Raw genomic sequence first — 25178 nt, 5'->3', positions numbered from 1 at the left:
AATAGGAAAATCAATGGAGGTTTATATTGACGATATATTGGTTAAGTCCCTGCGAGCAGAGGACCATTTAAAACACTTGCAGAAAACCTTCGATGTATTGAAAAAATACATTATGAAGCTGAACCCGAAGAAGTGTGCGTTCGGAGTTGGATCGGGTAAATTCCTCGGATTCATGGTATCCAACCAGGGAATCGAGATCAACCCCGATAAGATCAAAGACATCAAAGATATTACACTCGTAGGTAACGTAAAAGTCGTGCAAAGTCTAACCGGGCGCATAGTCGCTCTTGGGCGATTCATCTCGAGGTCCTCCGATAAAAGTCACTGATTCTTCTCATTATTGAAGAAAAAGAGTAACTTATCGTGGACTCCAGAATGCCAACGGGCCTTGGAAGAGCTCAGGCGATATCTATCGAGCTCGTCGCTGCTCCACACGCCGAAGATAGACAGGCAGTTATACCTATACTTGGCGGTCTCGGAGATAGAGGTAAGTGGAGTCCTGGTCCTGGAAGAAAAAGGTACGCAATTCCCAATTTACTATGTTAGCAGAACTTTAGATGAGGCCAAAACTAGATACCCTCACCTAGAGAAATTGGCGCTTGCCTTGCTAAGCGCCTCTAGGAAATTGACACCATATTTTCAGTGCCACCCCATACGTGTTGTGACTACTTACCTATTGAGAAATATAATTCATAAACCCGAACTCTCGGGAAGGTTAGCCAAGTGGGCCGTTGAAGTCAGCGGATACGATATTTAATATCGTCCCCGAACCGCCATTAAATACCAAATTCTGGCAGAATTTGTGGCCGATTTTATGCCGGTACTAGTACCTGAAATCGAAAGAGAGTTATTATTGAACTCGGAGACCTCTTCGAGGATTTGGGCCCTCTTTACATATGGTGCCTCGAACGCGAAGGGGTTCAGACTTAGCATCATTTTAAAGCCACCAAAGGGCAATGTAGTTAGACAATCTATTAGAACTATAAAATTGACTAACAATGAAGACGAATATGAGGCAATGATTGCAGGTCTCGAACTAGCCAAAAGCTTGGTGGCAGAGGTGATCGAGGCTAAGTGCGATTCCCTCCTTGTGGTAAACCAAGTAAATGGGACGTTCGAGGTAAGAGAAGAACGAATGCAGAGATACCAGGAGAAATTACAGGTAACATTGCGCCGGTTTAAGGAATGGACTCTACAACACGTGCCTCGTGATCAAAATAACGAGGCCGATGCCCTCGCTAATATGGGATCGTCGGTAGAGGATGACGATCTTAATTCAGGGGCAGTCGTACAACTAATGAGGTCGGTAGTCGAAGAGGGCCATGCCGAAATAAACTCAACAAGCCTAACGTGGGATTGGAGAAACAAATACATAGAATACCTAAAAAGCGAAAAATTGCCCTCAGATCCAAAAGAATCGAGGGCCCTACGTACGAAGGCAGCCCAGTTTAGTTTATATGAGGATGGAACCTTAGTCTAAAGAACGTTCGATGGCCCGATCGCGATATGTTTAGGACCAGGAGATACCGAGTACTTTCTAAGGGAAATTCACTAAGGCACCTACGGAAATCATTCAGGTACCGAAGCATTGGTTCGTAAAATAATTAGGGCCGGTTACTAGTAGATCGACATGAAAAACGATGCGAAGGAATTCATACGAAGATGTGATGAATGACAAAGGCATGCTCCGATGATTCATCGAGCCGGAGAGCTGCTACATTCGGTCTTGTCACATGGCCATTCATGAAATGAGGGATGGACATCGTTGGCCCGCTTCCGCGAGCACCCGGTAAGGCCCAATTATTTTTTATTTGACTATTTTTCTAAATGGGTGGAAGCCCAGGCATATGAGAAGGTCGGGGAGAAGGAGGTCATCGATTTTATCTGGGACCATATCATATGTCGGTTCAGAATACCGGCCGAGATTCTGTGCGGCAATGGAAAAAAATTTATTGGCAGTAAAGTAAGCAAGTTTCTCAAAGATCATAAGATCAAAAGGATCTTATTAACTCCCTACCACCCTAGTGGGGACAGACAAGCATAATCCACCAATAAAATCATTATCCAAAACCTCAAAAAGAGGTTGATCGACGCCAAAGGAAAATGGAAGGAAATCCTGCAAGAAGTCCTCTTGGCATATCGTACAATTTCGAAGTCTAGTACCGGGGCCATCCCGTTCTCACTGGTTTACCGTGCCGAAACTCTGATACCGGTCGAAGTCGGAGAACCAAGTCTCAGGTTCCAATATGATACCGAAGGAGCAAATAACGAAATGTTGAACACAAGTCTAGAACTACTAGACGTGATGCCGCCCTCATTCAAATGGCAGCTCAGAAACAACGAATCGAGAGATATTACAATCGAAGAGCCAAACTTCGACACTTTAATGTCGGGGACTTAGTATTGAGGAAGCTCACATTAAACACTCAGAATCCGAATGAAGGAAAACTGGGACCGAACTAGGAAGGTCCGTATCAGGTTATTGAGATTACAGGAAAAGGGTCGTACAAACTCGGAACAATGAACGGTTAACAATTACCGAACAATTGGAACATAAACCACTTGAAGCGATATTACTGCTAAGGTATGACCCCAGTCACCTTCTCTTAATCAGCTACATTTTTTACTAACACTTGCAGGCACCCAACACAATATTTTAGGCCTGAAAGCACGTGTTGCACTTTCCTTGATCCGATTTTGTCCCAAATGGGTTTTTCGGCAAGGATTTTAACGAGGCAACAGTGAAATCGTGCTAACTTAGAATCGAAGTCAACTATATTCGAGGCTTCTTTACGACAAACCTCGAACACTGGGGGGGCATTATCCGGGGGGAATGAATTTTGATTCTTGTGCTCGAACAATCTAGGCTCGCTCAATAAGATTTAAATAAGATTTTTTGTAGAGGCCAAACGGTCGGTTGAACCGTGCCCACATAGATCACCCGAGCCCTAACACAAAATACAAGTTTAACTTTGTATACTACGCATAAAATTAAAAGGAATTCTAAGCCTTTTGGATAAAAGTTCCAGTCCTTTCAAAAGATTTTTTGTTTGGTTTCCCGAAGACATCAAGCCCAAGAGCCATTTCACTCGGGGACTTCCACTTAAGGCATTGCCTAAATTAAAAGGCTACGGCCATTCCTCGATAACGAAACCTGAGGGCACAAAGCTTATTTGGCATTGCCCGAATTAAAAGGCTATGACCATTCCGGGATAACGAAACCCGTGGCCACAAAGCTTATTTGGCATTGCCCGAATTAAAAGGCTACAACCATTCTGGGATAACGAAACCCGAGGGCACAAATCTTATTTGGCATTGCCCGAATGAAAAGGCTATGGCCATTCCGAAATAACGAAACCCGAGGGCACAAAGCTTATTTAACATTGCCCGAATTAAAAGGCTACGACCATGCCGGGATAACAAAACCCGAGGGCACAAAGCTTATTTGGCATTGCCCAAACTCGAAAAGACTACGATTATATTAAAAATGGCTCGGAGATGTCTGAAACCCGTAACAAAAGGTACCTTCGGCAAAATTATAATCTAAGGAATTATAAGTACTTTGGAAAAAAGTTTCCGTTCATACCAAAATTTTTTGCATTGCCTTAAGAAAAATCAAAGGCAAGGCCTGTTCGAAACTCTGAACAGGACCTAACTATTTAATGCTAAGGCATTTCAATCTTTCCAAAACATAAAGAGAAAGACAAAGGAAAGACTCAAGAATTATCAAAAAACTTTTTTTATATATATGATATTTATAAAGGCATAACAAGACTTGACAAAAAGTACAAAATACAAAGAAGAAAAAACAAAATCAAACAGAAGCTGTCTGATCTTGGTCGGATCCCGCCTCGTCACCAGGATTCTCGGGGTCTTCTCCACTCTCTGACCCTCTTTAGTCCTCGGAATCCTCCTCCTCGGGATAGGCCAGCTTTCTGGCCTCGACTTCGAGCACCTTGGCATCCTCGATCTCAACTGATAAGTAAAAACCCTGAGCATGAACTTCCTCGAGGGCCTCCCTTCGGGATTGCCACTTCATGTGTTCAATGAGATTTTTTACAAGATCCTGGGCTGGCTCGGCATCAGCCTTATATTGGTCCACTATCTCATCGGCATCGGCCTTAACCACTTCGGCCACTGACTTGACCGTTTCGAGCTCCTTGGCCAGATATTTTCGATCAGAGGCGGCCGAACCTAGCTACAACTGGAGCTCTTCAACCCTTTTGGTCTGAACCTCGATCCTCTCCTTTGCCGCTTTAAGCTGAATTTCAGCCAAATTTAGTTGTGTCCGAGCAGCCTCTTTTACCGAGGCCAGACGATCCATTCTGCCTCTACATTCCTCTACCTCATCTTTGACTATATCTATTTCAGCTCAGAGCTGGGCAATCCGATCGAGTTTTTGTTGGACATGTGCATTTTGACCATCAATCCCCGAATCTAATTCATCATCACTAATCTCAAATATTTTTACCTTCTTGATGAGGTCGGCATGCTCGTTCCGAACAACGTCCAGCTCAGCCTAGAGGCTCATAGCCTCCCCTTCGACTGCTTGCTAAGAAGTTTAAAGACGTCTCTTTTCTCGGTGAGCTCTTGAACTTCAGCTTCGAGTTGTTTCAGCTCTTCTTGATACCATAAAAAGGGTTCGTGATGAAGCACTGATGCCTACAAGCACGAAGAAAAATGTCAAGTTTTCTATGAAATAACCTAAGTACAAAACTGAAAATCATAAAGGAAAATATGAAGATTACCTGGTTAAGCGCCTGTTGCGCTTCGTTGAATAAACAAGGTGCCTCCACCTCATTCATCTTGTCCTGGTCATCCTCGATCGCCAGACACCGAAGATAACTGGCCACCTCTACGGGGACGGAAAGAACCCGGGCATCCTCCGAAAGGGAAAAAACAATTGTGAGTTTTCGATCAGGATATGCACTCGGGGCAGGGAATCGATCGACCAATTTCGGGTTCGAGGAAGGCCCGCTTGCTACAGAAGATGAGCTCTTCCTATATCTCTAAATTGCCAAATCTGAAGGCGTCCTCCGTGGCTCTCGAATCCACACCGTCGAAAATACCACGAAAGGGGTCATTTGATCTATGGGCCCCCTCGATGAGGCGTTCTTTTGTAACTTGGTCCTCGTTAAACATCGACTCTGTGAATGATGGCGACTCAGCAATCTCTATCGGGACGAGAGCTTCCTGCGGGACTTTGCCCGCATCTCGGGAAGCCTTAGTTCCTGCCTCCACCTCGGTCTCCCTGACATGATGGAAATTGGCCTCGCCTCCCCCTGGTTCGGAAGCCGCTTGCCCTTCGAGCTGCGGAGGCATATTGGCTACCAGATCGAAGGCTTCTCCTTCCTCCTCGGACTCAACCCTCAATCGATAGAGTGAGTCTGGGGATAGTGCTCGACCATTGGTGCTTCCCTTGGGTTCACGCGCCAATCTTTTCCTTGGCTTCTTCTTCTCAGGGCCCGAAGAACTCGAAGCCCTTTTCCTTTTCTTCTCTTTATCTTGCCCCGAAGAAGGGGGCCCGATGAAGATATCGTCATCACCGGATGGAGGCCTCATCTCGATATCTTTTGGCAAACCTGCAAAAAAGAAGTAAAGCAAGTCAGAAATCGATAGCGCGAAAGGGAAATCAAAAGTCACTTGAGAAAACTCTTACCATGGGAACGTGCCTCCCATCGTCACTTCGAAAGCTCGCGCCACGAACGCTCGTAATAAAGCCTTTGTTTTACAATACCCTCGACCCATTCATTGAGTCGAGGAACCGCATCCGGCATCCAAGCAACCGCTGCACCACCACAAAATATAGATGAGAAGGGATGAAAATAAAAGAGCGACGAACGAAATCTTAAAAGGGAGATTATACTTACATTTCATATTCCATTTCTCCCCCTCGGGATAGGATCAAATCCGAGGTCTTCACTCGGACAAAAAGGCCTAACCATCCTCGGTCCCGATCTTCATCGATGCTAGAAAACGGGGCCTTACTGGCCCGACGGGCCAGCTTAATCAGTCCACCTCGATAAAGTCGGGGGTTATACAAATGCATGAGATGATCGATGGTGAAGGGACACCCCTCGATCTTGCTCACGAAGAAGCGGAGGAGAATTACTATCCTCCAGAATAAAGGATGAATTTGATCGAGGGTCACCTCGTACCTCTTACAGAAGGCAATGATGAGCGGATCTAAGGGGCCCGACGTGAAGGGGTAAGTGCAAACACTTAAAAAACCCTCCATGTGGGTAGTAATCACTTCCTCGGGCGTAGGGACCACTACGTGCTTATCAGCCCAGTTGCAATCTTCCTTGACCTTGGTAAGGACACTATCGGTGACCGAGCATATATATCTCGAGACCCGCTCACCGGCCCGGTACCGAGGAGGTTTTCTCGACCTTGAAATCAGCTCCGGTTGGGGACCTCGTAGGGACAAACATTTGCAGAGGAGGTTCTGGTGCCGGTTCCTCAACAACAGCAGTATGAGAAACGGTTTCCTCAACAGTCGGCCTCAAAGCAAAGGGAGTTTCATTTTTAGGAACAGATTTTGAAGTCTTCGTCATTCCTTTAAATGGAACAGATATAAAGAGAAGAAGGTTTGAATGAGAAATAATGGATGATTGGCAGATAAAGAACTCTTATGAAAGATCTCAGAAAACAGAATAACTTGGAAGTGTTGAAATCTATTAAGAGCAGAAGGTTTGAATGTAAAGTTTGAATGAACAAATAGAGGAGGTATTTATAGTTTTCCAAGTGACGGTTCGCATCTGGGAGTGTCCGACCAGCAACTGATAAGCATTTAATGCCTTAAAAACTGGAACGACGGGACATTTCAACTATTCTTATCGCTTACGTCATGATTTTTTCGCTTATGTCATGATTTATCGAAGGGGGAATCGAGATCTCACATCGTTTCTCGTCATTTACTCTCCGAAAAATGAGGGGATTTTACGTCATGATATTTGTCGCCTACGTCATGATTTGTTGAAGTGAGAATCGAGAGCTCATATTGTTGCTCGTCATTTACTCTCTGAAAAATGAGGGGACTATCTGTATACGGGTAAAATCGAACTCGGGATTAGACCGAGCATCCAGCATGACAGTTTGGGATCGAGAGATGGTGATAAAATCCCGGAGATCAGTTCCTGCCTTACCGAATTAGCCATCGGAACCACCATACTTGCCTTCGAGTTTACCGAGGTCATAAACTGGTCCCGGTTATAACGATCTCAAGGAACATATTGCCAGCTTATCTGACAAGGGTCCGAGATTCCCGCAACTAACTAGACATTACGGCGGAAATCACGGAACATACCTAAAATGGGGACCAACGGTCAACAAATCAAGGAGCTTTTTACCTTTTATAGAATAATAGAATAATACCTTAAAAGTAAGTTGCTCTAAAATATAAAGGGGGTCTCACGATTCATAAAGTATATTTTAACATACACTCTTAAGCAATACATTACCTTTATTCTCTAAGTTCTTATTCTTTGGTATCTTGGTGTCAATCAAAGTACATTCAACTCAAGGATGGCCAGCTTTCATAGGCTAAAATTATCTAATTCGCGCGGTTTGCAGTTGGTTTATCGTTATTTATTTCAATTGCTATCTAATTTATCATTCGGTATCAAATTAATCTGCATATCCTTTAAATCACTAACAAATTCAATTGTTATCTGATTTTGAGAGTAAACAATGTAGAATGGATGTATGGTTATATGTGGTTCGCTCTAATTAGTTTGACCTCCAATATTCACAAAAACACTACTTTATTCTTCAGGTTCATTTTCTTCGAAGAAAGGGAGACAAGAATAGGGCAATGTGGGTTTAATTGTTTAGCCCTTTCTTAGGCGGGTTGGGTCAAAATTCAATTATGGGTGGTTTTGTTTTTCTTTAAATTTAGGAAGGGCTTAATTTTGGGCTAATCAGATTACACCACATAATGAATAAACATGCAACTATTTTATTTTAAGAGGACAGTTAGTTTTAAGGGTAAACTTAAGCTAAAAAGAAAGTGACAGGGACAATTTTATTTAAATAGGTGAATGGAGGGAATTTTTGTACCAAATTCGATACTTCAGAGGCTGTTTTGGCCCTTTTCCGATAAATAAATAAAAATGTGATTGCACCAAATACCTAATGAAGTTATAAATGTAATTTTTGTAATATTTTTCATAAGACATATTTTACATATTATTCACTCCTATCTAGTAACTCCTGAAGGGAAGACACATCAAAATGAAATTATTGAGTAAATATGATATATTTCCTGCAAAACCTTCTTCACAAATATTGTTTGGTTTAGCTTTTTAATAATCAAGTGAAAAGGACCTTTGATTGGATACGCAAGTAGCATTTGATACTAATGTTCTAATCCAAACGTAGCCTTCCTTTAATTAAGTTATTTTTTATATGGCTTTGAATGACCAAACGGCTCACTTTGACTTCAGCTATATTCTCATATGATAAACACATGTTATTACCATACATAATCATAGTACTTAGAAAAATAATTGTAGACCTACTTAGATGCCAAATAATTATCTACATCAAATTATGAGCTCAATTAAAATAATATAATTTTCCGACAGTTCCTTATTTAAATCCCTATTATAAATCATTAAATTGGAAGGTGCGTATCGGGTTATGATTCATTGTTCTTGGTCCAAGATAATCTTTGGGCAGATGTTAGTTACATTGCACTGATACAATCTGAAGAGGACAAACATTTTATTTTAAATTAAAGACGCAATTGATTTAATTACTTTTTCAAATACCCCCTCCCCACTTACACCCCAGTCACCATGCCAACTCGATGAGGAAGACTTGGTCATTATTATTTCACTACGTGGCTGCATTTTAAATTCTATAAGAGATAAATTAATATTTTTCTGTTATAATTAAAGCCGATAAAATATTAGAAAAAGATCAAATTTATTATAGTTTCAGTAAGTGTCACAGATTGGTCATACACCACCAGATAGGTTTTCTTCACTTGGAAATTGGAGAAGTCCAGATTTGGAAGTATTTAATTTGTTTCTTGTTATCAGCTCTTTCATCACTTTCCCCAAATATCTCATGATGTTGTCTTGTTCCACCCCCATTTGGACAATATTTTAATTGAATAATGTAAATAAAAACGTCGTAGCAACATGGTAGATTCCTCACCCAACATTAATTATAGATTTATTTGAAAAGTATTCCATGACCAAACATGATAAACAGTATATAATACATATAAGGAAATCCTTTTTAAAGCTCTGGGCACTCAAAAAGTTTCACTTGAGATTCTATTTTGATAAGTAGCAATAATAATTTATTCAAACCTTGTTCTTTTCTAAATCCACAACCGTGAACTTCTTCTTTCACAAGCATACTTTGTTAAGTATTAATCAACTGATAAGTACTTTCCGTGATACTTATAAAAAAATAACCATGCATAAAACCAATCATTAAGAAACTAATTACTTGGTGGAATGTCCATAACATGAGTATTGGTTTTCGTTTATACAAGTTTGACAAAATTAGACACCCTTAGATATATTTAACTAAACCATTTGGTTCATCATTAAGAAAAAAAATCACACTTATACATATGCAAATCACTATGTTAAGCTATACAAAAAAATAATTATGTTTCAATTTCAAGCAAATATAAATTAGGTATATAATTTTTTACTGTCCACGATTAGAGTATAAATATTATCTCAAATAGATATTCGTTATGTCCGTATGACTTATATAAAAATTACAGGTTCGAACGGTGGAATCATCAATTAATGCTTGCATTATGGTAGGCTGTCTACAGCTCTATATTATACCTTTTCGGATGCGGCTCTTCTCCCCGAAACTTGCATGAACACGAGATGTCTTGTGCACCAAGCTGCCCTTTAGAAGTTTATGTCTCTTGGATGCCGTAGTAGTTTATGTATAAAATATATATTGCTCGTGAATTGGAGCCAAAATTGATATAGATGGTGGTTTTTGACTTTTTCTTTTGAATAAAAGGAATAGCAAGAAGCATGTGAGATATGTACAAATCTGTTTAATGATTGTAGGATGACACAAGATTGTTTTTGTATATATTGAGGGACATGCACGTATACTATACAGATATGTAACAAAGCTTCCCAACAAACTCAATTCCCGACATGTACTTAATAAACAACTAGTCCAACCTTTTCAAGGGCAGAAAAGGGTGTCTGAATCTACCTGGAAACTGAGGTAAGATTTGTCTTGAACACGCAAAGCAATGAAAAAAATATCGAAAACTTAGTAGAATAGTAACAAAAATTAATTTTCAATCTGAGGAGTACTATGCAGTTTTACTTTTTACTTATCATCACTGGCATAAATCATAACTGGTCTTTATTTCTCCCTTAAACGCCTTATTTCAATAACTTTCTACTTATTGAAACACTAATGATAGTTTTGAAAAACAAATATTAATACATAACACTAAATATTTTGAAACAAATTCATTTTGTCAAAACGACCAATAATTAAATTCAAACTGAGTATAATAAGCTAATAGGATAATGATCTTGCCTTGGTCATCTGAAATCAAATCAGTGGCATATCAAATACATACAATTAGTTAAATTTGAACTTCAAAAGTTTCACTTTATCTTTCCAACCTCAATTCTGGAAGTCTAGCTTAACATTGGGTAAGACTTTTCACAAACATACAAAAAGGGGGAGAACATTTCAAAAATTGGATTTGGAAGATCTAAAGATTCTATTGCTATATATTTTTATTCTTAATTAATTGAGATATAGATTTAGTAAATGACCATTGACGTGCTTTGAGTGTTAACACTTTGCAAAATTCTCTGTATCGAAAATTTTAATGTCTAGATTCCCTGTTTATGAAATTTTCCCCTAAAAATATGATAGCAAGATATATGACCATATAACACTTAAAGAGTGCGACCCAACAATCAATAAATAGGTAAAAACTATGAGTGAACAAGATTAAGCCCAAAAAAGAGTAAAAATGCTAATTTCTATAATGGAAAGTATTGGTGTATATAGAAGTTAGTTGGTTAGAGCTATGGGGCCTAAGTATACATATTAGAAGTTGTGGTATGTTAGAGTTAATTTAGAGACTTAGTACGTAATTGTTAATTACAGTTGTATATAGTCGGTTGTTTATGCCCAGTTAATCAATTGAGCTATTTTTCCAATTATGAATCCTCTACTCTCTTCTTCTATGCATGGATCTAACATGGTATCAGAGCACGGGAGATAGATTCATGGATTCTGAAGCTCAACCTAGTAAGATCTTCTCTTATATTCTCCAAAATTGAAAGTCATCATTGTGTTCTTCATTTCTCAGTAGATCGATGAAATTTCTGCATAAATTGTAGAATTTTGTTGTTGTTTTTTCCTTTAATTTCTTCGATTGTATACAATTGAGTTGAATTTGAGATTGTTCAATAATGACGGAGAGAACTAAGATCGATTACACCCATCCTTTGTTCCTACAACCCCCCTGACACTCCAGGATTAGTGTTGATTCCAATCCAACTCACAGGTTCTGAGAATTATGGCTTGTGGAGTAGATCTATGCGATTTGCACTTAAGGCAAAGCGCAAATTAGGGATCATCTATGGAACATACATTAAGGCATCATTTGAAGATGATCTCCATAAGGAATAGGAGATATGCAATGCAATAGTGCATTCGTGGATTATGAACTTTGTCTCGAAGGATCTATTAAGTGGAATCATTTATGCATCAGATGCACATGCTGTATGGGAGGATCTCAAGGAACATTTTGATAATGTGAATCGAGTGAGAATTTTTCAATTACATAGAGGAATTTTACGACTGTCACATGGATCTGACTTTGTAGCTGTGTACTTCATAAAATTGAAGGAGCTATGGGCAGAGTATGATGTGTTGGTACCATCTCCAAACTGTGGATGTGTGAAATTGAAGGAGTATATAGTGCACTTACATCAACAGAGATTGATGCAGTTTTTGGATGGCTTGAATGATACATATGATCAAGCTAGAAGACAGATTTTAATGAAAATAACTGACCCTACTCTTAATCAAGCATATGCTATGATCACACAAGATGAAAGTCAACAATCCTTGGGTGGTAGTGCAATGGCAGAGAAGGTAGATCATATGGCAATGCAAGCAGGAAGATGTCAAGGATTTAGGGGAAAGAAACAATTCCTGCAGTGCGAACACTGCCACATAAAAGGCCATGTTAAAGAAAATTGCTTCAAAATTATTGGATATCCTGAAGATTTCAGAGGAAAGAAAGGACATCAAGGGAGAGATTATAGACCTAAAAGACCTTTTACTGCAGTTAACAATGTAGAAGGGCCAGTAACAACCTCTAATTCTCAGGGAACATCACAGCAGAAAGGAGGAGATTTTTTCTTCACTGAGGTACAATATCAACAAATTCTGCACTTGCTCAATAAGGATGCACATAATGACAATCAAACACAAGCCAACATGGCAGGTAACATTGTGTTTCTTACATAAAATGTCTATAGTGATAGCTGGATAGTGGATTCAGGGGCCACACATCACATAACATCCTCACTAGGATTACTGAATAATGTTAAGAGTGTAGACAGTTGTAAAAGAGAGAAAGTGAGACTGCCAAATGGAGTCAGTAGTGATGTTACTCACATTGGTAGCCAGTGGCGGAGCCACTCATTGGCAAGGGGAGTCAAATAACACCCCTTCGTCTTGAAATTATACCGCGTAGATAGGTTAAATATTTTATTTTTATGTATATATACTATGTGTTGACTCCCCTTAATTTTTTTATATGCTTACTTATTTATATTTTGACTCCCCTTAGGGAATATTCTGGCTTCGCCACTGTTGGTAGCACATGATTATCAACAAATAACAAACTAGAAAATGTGTTGTATGTTCCTGACTTTAAGTTCAACCTAATGTCAGTCTCAAAACTAACTAGGGACTTACAATGTGGTGCTCGTTTCCTGCCCAAACTGTGTGTCTTTCAGGATCTTTACAGTGGCAGGGTGAAGGAAATTGGTAAGGAAACTGGCGGACTTTATTTGCTGAGGGGAAGAGGAACATGACAGTTAGTAGTTGCTCTTATCAGCACATTGCATAAGAATGAAGTTTCAGGGGAACTTTGGCATAGAAGATTAGGACATTCTTCATTACCAGTGATGCAACATATTGCTTTCTTGCATAATAAAGTAGACAATACAATACATAATAAGTGTTCCATTTGTCAATTGGCTAAACAATGTAGATTTGTCTTTCATGTTCGTGAGCACCTAAGTACAAAATCATTTCAACTTGTTCACATGGATATATGGGGACCTTATAAAGTTGCTACACATAATAATAAATATTACTTCCTTACAGTGGTAGATGATTACACTAGAGCAAATTGGATCATTCTAATGCAGTTGAAAAGTGAAACTATTATTTTCTTGAAGCAGTTCTTCTGTATGGTTAAGACACAGTTCAACACATGCATTAAAGTGATTAGAACAGACAATGGTAAAGAGTTTTTTAATCATCAGTGGAGTGAGTTCCTGCAGGGTCATGGAGTAATCCATCAGAGTAGCTGTGTGCACACCCCACAACAAAATGGGATGGTTGAGAGAAAACACAGGAACATCTTAGACACTGCTAGAGATAGTCGGCTGTTTATTCCCAGTTAATCAATTGAGCTATTTTCCCAATTATGAATCCTCTACTCTCTTCTTCTGCGCATGAATCTAACAGAAAGTACCAGACATTTATTTCTTGACCAATTTGGTTTGTCTAGGGTTCGAAATCCACTTGAATACGGAATACCTCCTCGTTGAGCCAATCACACAGAGTTTGTCTAGTACGATTTACCCTTCTATATGATTTATGAGCTATTATATAAGACCGAAATTTATCCTGTATACATCTAAAAAATACATAGTGACTGCGAATTTTCTTGTTAAAAAAAAAAAGTACCATATATTCCATAAAATAATTGGGTTACGCAGAATTATTAGACAAAAAATACATGATCTATCTGATTGGACAAAAAATGAGATGGAGACAGAGAGGAGGTGTCCAAATCCAAATGAGTTATTAATGTGACAGAGAGATGGGGGAGGAAACAAGAGGAGAGAATTCAAACACGAAGGCCAAAGAAGAAAAGGCGGTTTCCTTCTCCTTTCTGTTCCCATTGGACAAATCTTATCTCATCTTCTTCTTGTTTTGCCTCAGTAATGAATAAAGGAGATCTGAGGATTTCTCTCTTAAATTTCTCCCTCTTTGTTTCCTTCCTCATCCCATCATCAGTATAAATCATAAAATTAGGAATGGCCAAACATTAATAATGTTGCTGTCATGCACGTGACATATTTACTATTCCTGCTCAATTTGTTTTATCCTTACTAATATTAATACGCAGAATTCTACAACTCATTAAATACCTTAGCTTTTAAAGTCCTCATGTAAAAAGTGTCTGCATCAGATATTTCCATTACAGAAGCAATGAGACCAGCTTATAAGTAGAATTTTGACAAAAATTTACCTATTATGCGAAATATCTATAGTCGCAATTCAGTGGCAGCCGGCGAGAAAGAATACAAATCAAAGACACAAATGTTGCAAATCGTTAGAACTAAAGTCTTAGCTAGACTTAAGCCCTACCAAAAAACGTGTGGGCGATTGGCGTGTTGTTAACTTGATATACACCATTGGGACCATATATATAGCATGTTTAATTTTTTTTCCCATTTTTGCATTTATTCTGCAAGGCATTCTCTAAAAAAAAAACAAGAAAGGTATGCAATGCAGATATCTAGTTATTAAAAAGCGGGTCAATTAATTTTGTAGTTTTTTTAAGAATTTATTTTTGATTTTATGTCTTTTTCTAAGGGATTTTCATTTTTACATACAGGAGTGAAGAGATCAAAATAACAGATTTTTGCAATAATGTTTTCTTTTATTCAACTTATAAGTGGATATGGTATTGGGATCAAATAACATGAGTCGTGGGGAGCTAACAAAGCAAACCTTTGTGATGATAAATCAAATAATGAAGTGAATTACACTAAAAGAGACATAATATACTATAATATGATTTTAGTCAATTGACCTACATAAATTTACTAATATAAAAGAAAAAATTGACCGAGAGAATAAATTCTCCCCTTAAGCATAAGCAAGACTCTTTTAAGGATTACATTGTGAACGCTATTGTGTTGTGCATGAAGGATGGATCCTCAATTTATAGAAATTCACAATCTTTTCCTTCAAGAAAATGATATGTCAAATTGGAAGACATTCATATTTTGTTTAGGAAAAATAAAATCAACTATTTTATATTTTATCCTTCCTAATAGGAGATCATTTCCTCGTAATTAAAGAGTTAACTAGGAAACATGTATTAAACGAGAAGGTGATATTGGTAATCACCCACTCAAATCACTTAATTAATGATTAAATCGAGTTGGTTGAATCAAACTAATCAGGCACACTGATTTAATTAATTACAATATTTTCATAGCAAATTAGCAATATGCACGTTTAATGGTTTCACTAGTAAAACTTTTCGAATTGTTAGTATGACGATATTTATAGGTGGTCCTAGGTTATTATTTTGAAAATCTCTACAACATCAGGTGTAAAATCGGGAAAAGCTTAGTGTACGAGCATCAGGCTCAAACTAAGGTGGGTCATGAATCATATTTTTATTAAATGAAATTTTGGAGTCAACTTTAGTAAGAATTTAATTTATATATATATTGACATTATAAAATCTTATTATTTTTAATAATAAGTAATATATTAAACCGACTAAATCATGTTATTCGTTGCATGTTTTAAATTACCAAATGAGAATTACGATGTGTCAATGCACATAAGTTAACAATAAAATTGCATTCGTTTAATTTTTTTTTTCTTCAATTCATCATGGATCAGCCTTGCTATGTATTCTTAAATATTGTATGTTAGACAAGAGAGGTTGTTTATATGGTCAGCACCCCTACCTACGATTCCAGGATCGTAGGTTCGAGTAACGTACGAACACGCATTTTTTTAAAAGTTAGTCTTATAGATAATTATTTCACATTTAGTTCAATATCACATATTAGTCATTCTGCCATTTTAAAGTAAAAATAGTTATAGTATATATTTATGTTTTTCAGGTCTATCCTTACAATTTCAATTAATAAATATTAATTAAGTGAGATATTTAAGAAAAAACAAAAAGATAATTTAACTAAATATTCTTATAATTAACGATTTAAAAGTTTTTATAAGGGTATACAAGAATTTTAATAGACGGAAAATATGGATAGAAGCAGTATTTATTTTAATAAAAAACTTTGCATGTTCAAACATTTATCTACCCACCCCTACGGTAGGAAGTGGTACAGTGTGGTGGCCCTACCCACTTCATGATCTGTTTGTTCGGTTTAAGAACAAACATAGTAACATGGGCTGTGTTTCGTATGCTCAAGAATTACACAGTCACTTTTACTGCAATATATTTCTGCTACCAAATACCAATAAGAAAAAGAATCTCTTTCTTACTCCCCACATTCATATGAAGATTACATGTTCTGCCAATTTCAGTGCCACCAGTTATCTATATATATTTTTTACTTCCTTCACTCATTATTACTTACACCCTCACTACTTTTTCAAAAAGATAAAAAAATCTGAATCGTTTCAGTGGGATCCACATGAAAAAATATGATCAATTAATTAATTTAGGCCCTCTTGTTAATTTTAAAAAGTTGGATGATTCTCAAGACCTGTGTGTCTCTAGTTCGAAATTACAGACATCAGTTAGTCAAACGTTTCATTAGGTTCATTCTTCTAGTGTAGCTTACAAAACCAATTGGTGTCTTTTGTTTTAAGACAAAGGCATTGAGTTTACGAACTATTAACTGCTTTTTTCAAGTTCAATCTTTTTTCTAAATATTACTCACTGTTTCTTTAGCTGCTTTTGTTTGTTTGAAGATTTTCAGGCTCACTTCAAATCAAGTATAGTTGTTAGAAGATCTGCAAAACTAATTTTAGTAATCTTAAAAATTACTCCTCCATTCCATTCCATTTTATGTGGAAAAGTTTTAATATGCACTGAATTCAAGGAAGAAAGAAAGAATTTTAAAATTTATGATTTAAAACAAGCCATATATATTTATCTGGCTCTAAATCATCTAAGGATAAAATATAAAGTTTAAAGTGAAATTATTTTCAAAATTAGAGAGCAAAAAAGAAAATATTACCACATAAATTGAAACAAAGTGAGAAAGTATATATATATTTTTTATTATTATTTTGCAAAATTAGTTCAAACAAAGTAATTTTTTAAAGCTCGAAAACTGTAGTTTTATAAACTCTAAAACAAACATTACTTCCATCATTTACGTGGATATCTTATTATAAGATGGTCGGCAATCTGAATTTTACAATACAAAAGATTAGTAGTAGCATTATGATTTACTACTAATTTTTATAAATAGGAGAAAGAAACTAGTAGTGATTTTTATAAACAGACAACCTAACGATGCCCCCGGTACTTGCTAGCTACATAGAAATTGCACTGAATAGTGAATATAATGATTGATTTTTCTCATCACGCAAATACCTTAAAGTAAAGTACTCTCGTACTTGCATCTCTATCTTCTCTCTCAAATTTCTTGCCACTTCAAATAGTTCCCACAGGCACAGGTACCCCCACCCCTTCCCTTAAATACCCACCTTTTCTACTAAGTTTTTATATCACTTGCAAAAATCTTTAAAACCAGCTACTGATTTCTAGATGTCCATAAATCATATTTCTTTCGAAACAGTGTGGTGGACTAAGCAACAACAATATATGATGATGGACTCCTCATCCCCTTCTCATGACAACACACTACCCCAATTCTACCACCACCACCCACCCACCTCACCTGAAACTCAAACAACAACCATGTTTGACTTCAACCTTAACAACATGAGCAATAACGAAGAGGACGAGGAACAAATCACCGAAGATAAAGACCAGAACATTGAACAACGAGAAGAAGTAATCCCAAAAGAACATTTGTTCGAGAAACCACTAACACCAAGTGATGTCGGAAAGCTTAACAGGCTTGTCATCCCCAAACAACATGCTGAGAAGTATTTTCCCCTCAGCGGAAATAACAACAATAATAATGAGTCGGGTACCGAAAAGGGGTTGTTACTGGGTTTTGAGGACGAGTCGGGAAAATCATGGCGATTTCGATATTCTTACTGGAACAGTAGCCAGAGTTATGTTTTGACTAAAGGGTGGAGTCGTTTCGTGAAGGAAAAAAGACTTGACGCCGGTGATATTGTTTTGTTCGAGCGCCACCGGTTTGACGGTGACCGCTTATTTATTGGGTGGAGGAGGAGGAATACCGCCGTCTCTGCCTCCGTGCAAGAGAGCAGTGCGCTGGTTGTTCCGCCAGGGATGGTGGGAGGAGATGCGTGGGCCCAGGTATACTATGGTGGGTCAGGTGGGCATCCTTATCCAGGGGCAGCTCTTCCATACCAACCTGACTGTCTTCATGCAGGTATCATTTTCTTCACACACTATATATATATTTAGTACAGTATATTTTGCATATTTGCAAGCCCTGTCTTCTTTTTTTTTTTCTCAATTAGTTTAATATGTACATATTTTAGTTATGTTTGTATATATAAGTAACTATCTTTAATTTCCCCTCTCTCTGTCGATTTGTGTGAAGATTAACTAGTACATTTCCACAGACACGGGAGATAATTTGATATTTGATGTTATTATTTTTATGATAAATGGCATGCTCAAATTATTGAGTGCCGTAGCCAAAAATGAAAATTGCAGCAACTTTGATATTTTTTTAATGTTACAAATTCAACTTAACGGTGATCTTAGAGAGAATCCCTTTCTCTCTCCCTCTCTTCCTTTTTTAATTTGATGGCCATGTTGCAAAAGAGTTGTACATTTTGTCACATTGCAGAAAGTTTGTTTCGTAGGTTTCTAACAAAGATGATGACATTACTAGTAGTATATTGTAACAAGTGGCACTGGCTACTAGCTAGCTAGCTGCATATATATATAAACAAATACTGTTATTATGTCTTTTGCTATGTGTTTAGAGGTTCTTGAAAATGGCTACATTTTTTCCTTTTGATTCCAACGGAAAGAGGCTATATATGTATAAGTAATGAACAGTTGGGTCCAATATTGAATTATTAAAAAGATGATAAAGAGCTTTTCGTAAAGTGTTTATTTATTTGGTGTGTGACATATAGGAAGAGGAGTATTGCAGAACCAAACAACAGCAAGTGTGAATAACACAAGAAGACAAGTGAGGTTGTTTGGGGTTAACTTGGAATGCGAGGCCGACGAGCCGTCGTGGTCGAAGCCACCATCAACCCCAGATGGCGGTGGGTCTTCCACGTCTAGCCACCAAGGTCAGGGTCAAGCCAGCCAACACTATTACCAATACCAATTTCAGCACTCAAAGCCTCATGTTGCTGCCTCTTCCTATCACATGGTACACTCTTTATTTTATCAATGAAAGGTGTTGTTTTCAAACTTTCCTTTTTCTTTTTAGACTAAGAATATGGTTAAAGATGTGACTAGTCCCAATTTCCCACTATGATTTCCCTGTTTCCTTTACTGAGACAGATAGATACAATCTCTACAGTTACCCTAGCTAGCTAGTTTATATTTAATTCTAAAAAATACTACTATCTGCCTAACAAGTGGATTAGTTAAGCCAGAAAAAGGTCATAGTAAAGGTCAAGGAAAAAAACAAAATCTTACGCTTTTAGTAATTAAGTAGTCCAGTTGAACAAGTAATGTTCTTTTCTGGAAGCAAACTCAAATTTGCCACCAGTAGTTGAAAACAACATGTAGGCATTTTTGGAACTTGTGTTAACTACCCTAGTTTGCTTTGTTTTGCTCAACAAGTAAACCACTTTCTCAACTAAAATATCTCTTAAGACCCAAAACAAATTCAGTAATGATATATGTAGACTGTATTATTGGGTGGATAACAAAGATTTTATCCTCTGTTATTTTCTTTTATGAAAACTATACCAAGAAATTTTGTGTATCGGATGGTTAAAAGAACAAGTATGAATGTGAACTACCTTCAACAGTGTCATTTTCAACAAGAATATTATGCGTACGGAAAGTTATGTGTCAATGGGCTAGTATATATGCTGGAGAAAAAGATGTTAGGGCCAAAAGTTTATAAAAAGAATCAGGATGTCGAAAATAAAGAATAATTTGAATTCAATATTTTCTAGCGATTTAGGGAGGGTGAAAATGTAAAAAGAAAAATGAAAGTAAAAGTTTTTGGGGTAAATTTTGTTTTCTTTCTTTACCTTTTTCCTTCCTCTCCTAGTTTCCAAACAAAAGGTTTTGTTCCTTTTTCTTTTAACACCTGTCGAGTCGTGTGAAAGGAGAATACCTGGGAAGTCATTTTATAAAATGATGGCTAAGAGTGGCATGTCTTTCGATAAATATAGTATGTTATCATGTCAACCATTTCATGTGACCTACTTGATTTTCCCTTTTTCTTTTTTATTTTCTTTTTGGATGGGTTTGTATGTGGTCCAGACCCCTATAGTTGCAATTTTAAAAAGTTGAAAGCTAGCAAACTACAATGAACCTAAAAGAAATATTATTTAGTTCAAATAGAAAAGAGGGTCAAGATGAATAGCCTTTTTGCTAGCCACCTTTAGTAAAATTAAACATAACATGTTATATAGTCAACTTTGCTAGTCACCACCAGAATCTACTACTACTTTACAACCAAACCAACCTCTTTGCCCTCAAGAATATCTTGAAATAGTACCAAACATATCAATGACTTAAGCTACTTTGCTATGGACCATTTTAGCTTGGAAAGTGACAATACACTTAACGTTTATGTGATTGATTGAATCTCAACACTATTTCCTTCCACCCCTCTTTCTAGGGTTGAAAACTTTTGGACCCTAACTTTCATATCTAGCTAGCAAAATTAAGTTTAAACAGACAAAATAATATCGATATCTGCTCGAAACCCTGTTTTGGCAACAATAAAAAGCAAAAGATCAAACCTCATCTGATTGAATTATTCTTGAAAGTTCCCAAAGATATGCTTAGGCTAGTTGAATATAATCTCCAAATATTTTTAAGTTTAGAAAGTGACAATTCGTTATTAATTCTTTTTTGTATTACTAATATTAGTCATCTCATTTTTGTCAAATTTCTTACTATAAAATAAGAGACTTGGTTTACTTTACGTATTCTTGAATTAAGAGAGAAGATATTATAGGGGGTTCGGTTAGAGGTCCAATGATTAGGTATTGTTTAGGATCAACATGAAACACATGTCTTGCATCTGATAAAGACAGCAAAGCTTAATTTATATAGTATTCTTTTAATGATGCTAATTAGCAGAATCAAATAATGATGGTTCCAACCCTTTTAACATGAAACAAACTGAAGTACCTATTATTGATTCTTCAAATGATGAAAGTTTACAATGTATGGAAAAAATTGATGATAAACATTAAAAAAGTATTAATGGCTGAGCTATCTCTATCACAAACAAATAACCAAATGGTCCACCGCGGGGATGCTCAAATGTATTAGAGTACTATATATAGTATTATTTTCATTCTTTTTATATATTTCTACTTTTTGAATGCTCAAACCTCTATGGTGGGATTGCTAATAATTATACTGTATGGTTGTAACAGGATATGAATTTCTCAAGAGATGTCAACCAGATGAGATATCACCAGGGATAAGATCTGTGGATTTGACATCCAGGATTGACTATTACGGGCACTTGAAAAATTATAAAAAAAAAAAAAAAAAGGAAAATGTTCTTGAAAAAAAATAGGAAAAGAAAATTCAGAAAAGGCAAAAATCCCAGATTTTCTGGCAACTTTCTCCCCCCTAGAATAGCGTATATCAAACTTTTAATACCTATTCCAAGTCCAAGGGTAATGGAAAGAAACCATATGAAATATGGAGTATTGAAAAAGACTTCAGGGTGTTGGGGGTAGGGAGGAAGTGGGCCCCCCAGATTATAGCAAAAGACCAAATTGAAGAATATATATATATATATATATGGGTGGTTGCATTCAAGAATCTAATCTAATATAATTACATATATTATTTTTGCTTTTTTTTTTTTTTTTCCTCTTAAGTGTTTTTGGTTGGTACTGTGGAGATTCTGGCCGAAGATTTTTCCAAGGGCTCATCATAATCATAACACTTGACCAAATATGAAGAAAGATGGTTTTTTGCCAAGTGGTAGTGGGTGGTGGTGGACTTGTTTTCTATTTGATAAGATGGCTGTCTGTCACAGCCCCATTAGTGATTTAGAAAATGTTCTTTGCCATCTCTTGAAAGACAACTAACAGTTTAACTGCTTTTTCTTTGACATTTTGGTGCTAATCCAATGGCAGAATTCTTTTTGTTTAACAGTAGCATGTACATATTCATGTACTTTTGGTCTTTTGGTGATTCATATGAACAGAATCATCAATCTTAATTACCTATGTGTGAATTGTAAGTTTCATTTCTCGCCAACATCAGTCAAAATAGAGAAACTTTTCCTCTTTCTGTCAAACTAGCTTCACCTATGTTGTTTCATTACTTAGTCGAAGAAGAGTGAATCTATTGCTCTTTAGAACACAATGATGAACACTCTATATCAAGTAGAGTAGTAAATATATTAGAGACCTTTGAGCAACACAACAAATTGGAAGGGAAGATGTTGATGTTTCGATTGAGATCAAACCATCTCTGGTGGTGAATGCAGAGGGGATGGGATTAAGTGTGTATTATTGTTGTCAAATTCTTAAGCAGTGGCACCACAACGTTAGAATATTGTTAAGCCTCTTTTTCATGTATGATTTTTCAAATAATCTTTAAGTAAATTTTTAAGTATTTAACTATATCCTAATGCTCTTTAGCAAGCAACTGTGAATGAGTTCTGATATATGTCCAGGAATTATGAGCAACACCCGTAAGCATAGGGCAACATCGTATGGGATTGTCACTCTTTTATCTTATTCAGAAAGCCAATTGGGGTAACACTGCAAATGGCCAGGTAGGTCCAATTGAGGACTTGTTGCTAAACGACCAAACTGAGTTTTACAGCCTAATTAATACCAAGAAAAACCAGGAATTATCACATCACTCCAATATTGGCTTTAGAAACCTTCCTATGTTTCACATTTTCTTTTTGACGCGTTACATGTGTACGTTGTCTTTGTCAAGACTTATCATCGACTTCACTTTGCAATTGTCACACAATAGAAAAAGTATAGAGTACGTACTCTCAAGTAAGCAAATATATATTATCAGTACAAATTTGTTGAAGGATTGAATTAACAAGCTGATATTTAACTATAGTTAAGTGTTATTGTAATAACTATCTAGGTTTGTTAGGTTGTTAATAGAGGTAGTTAGTTGTTAGTTAGAGATACATAAATATCTGTACTCTTAGAACAGTAGTAGACAATTTCATTTTTGCTTCTTCAGTGATATCAATGAAACAATTCTCGTTTCTCTTCTCTTTCACTGAGGCTAGTCTTCTCTCTTCTCAAGCTCTAGATCAAGTGTCCATGGCAGCTAACATGGTATTAGATCCACCGGCAATGATCTAGGACGTCCTTCGATTCTTTTCTCTGCTTCTAGATTACTTCAATTCGTGCAGAATTGTATTAGAGTGATCTCAAATCGAAGTTAGGGTTTGCAATTTTGTCTCTAAAGCTGCAGTCAACAATGGCAATTGGCACTAAAGATGACAATACAACAGCTAGTACACCAGCTAATGGCATTTTTGCCAACTCTGCTCCAGCTGGTTCGTCGTTCCCCTATATCGACCATAATCACCCAAAGTACCTGCAACCAACTGACACATCAGGTAGTTCTCTAGTCTTTATTCAATTGACTGGGTCTGATAACTATGCCTTATGGAGTCGTGCTGTGAGAATTGGTTTGTTAGGCAAAAGTAAGTTAGGTTTTGTCGATGGAAGGTTTCCAAAATCAAAGTTTGAACCATAGCTTCATGATTTATGGGAAAAGGTTAATGCTGTTGTTTTGTCGTGGATAATGAATGTTGTTAGGCCTGGTTTGCTGAGTAGTGTACTATATGCATCTAGTGCTCACAAAGTGTAGGAAGATCTAAAAGAGAGATTTGACAAAGTGAATGGCTCTAGAGTATTATTCCTTCATAGAGAATGCATAATTTGACTCAAGGAACCATGACTATAGCAGATTACTTCTCAAAGATGAGAGATTTGTGGGATGAGTTTGATGCTCTAATGTCATGTCCAGGTTGTCCATGTCATGAGTCTAAACAATATACTCAGCACTTTGAGGCTCATAGATTGCTGTAATTTCTCACTGGTTTGAATGACTCCTCCTATGCATAGTCAAGAAGTCAAATTATGATGATGACTCCAATGCCTACTATTAACAAGGCTTACTCACTACTTGTTGATCAAGAAAGTCAAAAAAATCTGGTAAGCATGGCTTAGGTTACACAACTTGTAGAAGGTCTAGAGAGCACAACTCTGTATGGTAATAAAGGTCCAAGTGTCACAAGTGGAGGTTATAGGCAAAGGAAGAACAATGTTCAGTGTGAATACTGTCATTACAGGGGACATACCAAAGAAAATTGCTTCAAGCTAATAGGCTATCCACCAGACTTCAAGTCTTAAAAGAAAAGAAGTGCCCTGGACTTTATGCTAATTTTGCAGCAGAGGAAGAGCAAATCAGCTGTGAAAATCAGCTGAACTCTAGGTCTCATCAACAAAAGGGATTCATCTCAGCTAATCATGTGACACCACAAATTACACAGACACAACCCTTTTTCACTCAGGAGCAATACTAGCAGATTGTTCAGATGCTCTCCAAAGGAAGTACAGAAGGCTCCAACTCATCTTGCAAAATAGCTACTGCAGGTACTCTAAATCATGTGAATGATTTTGTGTCTCAGTGTGTCAATAGTGACTGGATAATTGACACCGGAGCCTCAAATCACATGACCTCCAGACTTGAGTTACTACAAACACATAAGTCACTTCCTACAATAGAGAAAAACATAGTTCATCTCCTTAATGGTAATTCAATGTCAATCTCACACACAGGAAGTACATATGTGTTGGATAATCATAAGATCTCTAATGTACTTTACATTCCATACTTTAAGTTC

At 37.0% G+C, this 25178-nt stretch overlaps 2 protein-coding genes across 3 annotated transcripts; both read left to right on the top strand.

Moving 5' to 3' along the window:
- Positions 1-11691: 11691 nt before the first annotated feature.
- LOC142164824 (uncharacterized) lies at positions 11692-13673 on the top strand. Its single transcript, XM_075223567.1, has 3 exons — positions 11692-12481; positions 12934-13029; positions 13372-13673. Exons 1-3 carry the CDS (start codon positions 11692-11694, stop codon positions 13671-13673), a joined length of 1188 nt encoding a protein of 395 aa, XP_075079668.1.
- Positions 13674-17505: 3832 nt separating this feature from the next.
- On the top strand, positions 17506-22911 carry LOC107773879 (B3 domain-containing protein At2g36080). Of its 2 annotated transcripts, none has more exons than XM_075222407.1 (3): positions 17506-18533; positions 19255-19499; positions 21703-22911. In XM_075222407.1, the coding sequence occupies exons 1-3, from the start codon at positions 17774-17776 to the stop codon at positions 21751-21753; spliced, it is 1056 nt and encodes a 351-aa protein (XP_075078508.1). In that variant the 5' UTR covers positions 17506-17773; the 3' UTR covers positions 21754-22911. The 2 variants fall into 2 exon arrangements, with proteins under 2 accessions (XP_075078508.1, XP_075078506.1); XM_075222405.1 differs by having other exon boundaries at positions 19255-19526.
- The last annotated feature ends 2267 nt before the right edge of the window (positions 22912-25178 follow it).

The sequence above is a fragment of the Nicotiana tabacum genome, chromosome 10, assembly GCF_000715075.1.
Source record: "Nicotiana tabacum cultivar K326 chromosome 10, ASM71507v2, whole genome shotgun sequence".
Classification (NCBI taxonomy): Eukaryota; Viridiplantae; Streptophyta; class Magnoliopsida; order Solanales; family Solanaceae; genus Nicotiana; species Nicotiana tabacum.
The sequence above is the reverse complement of the archived record's forward strand: the minus strand, read 5'-3'. Positions and strand labels throughout refer to the sequence as shown.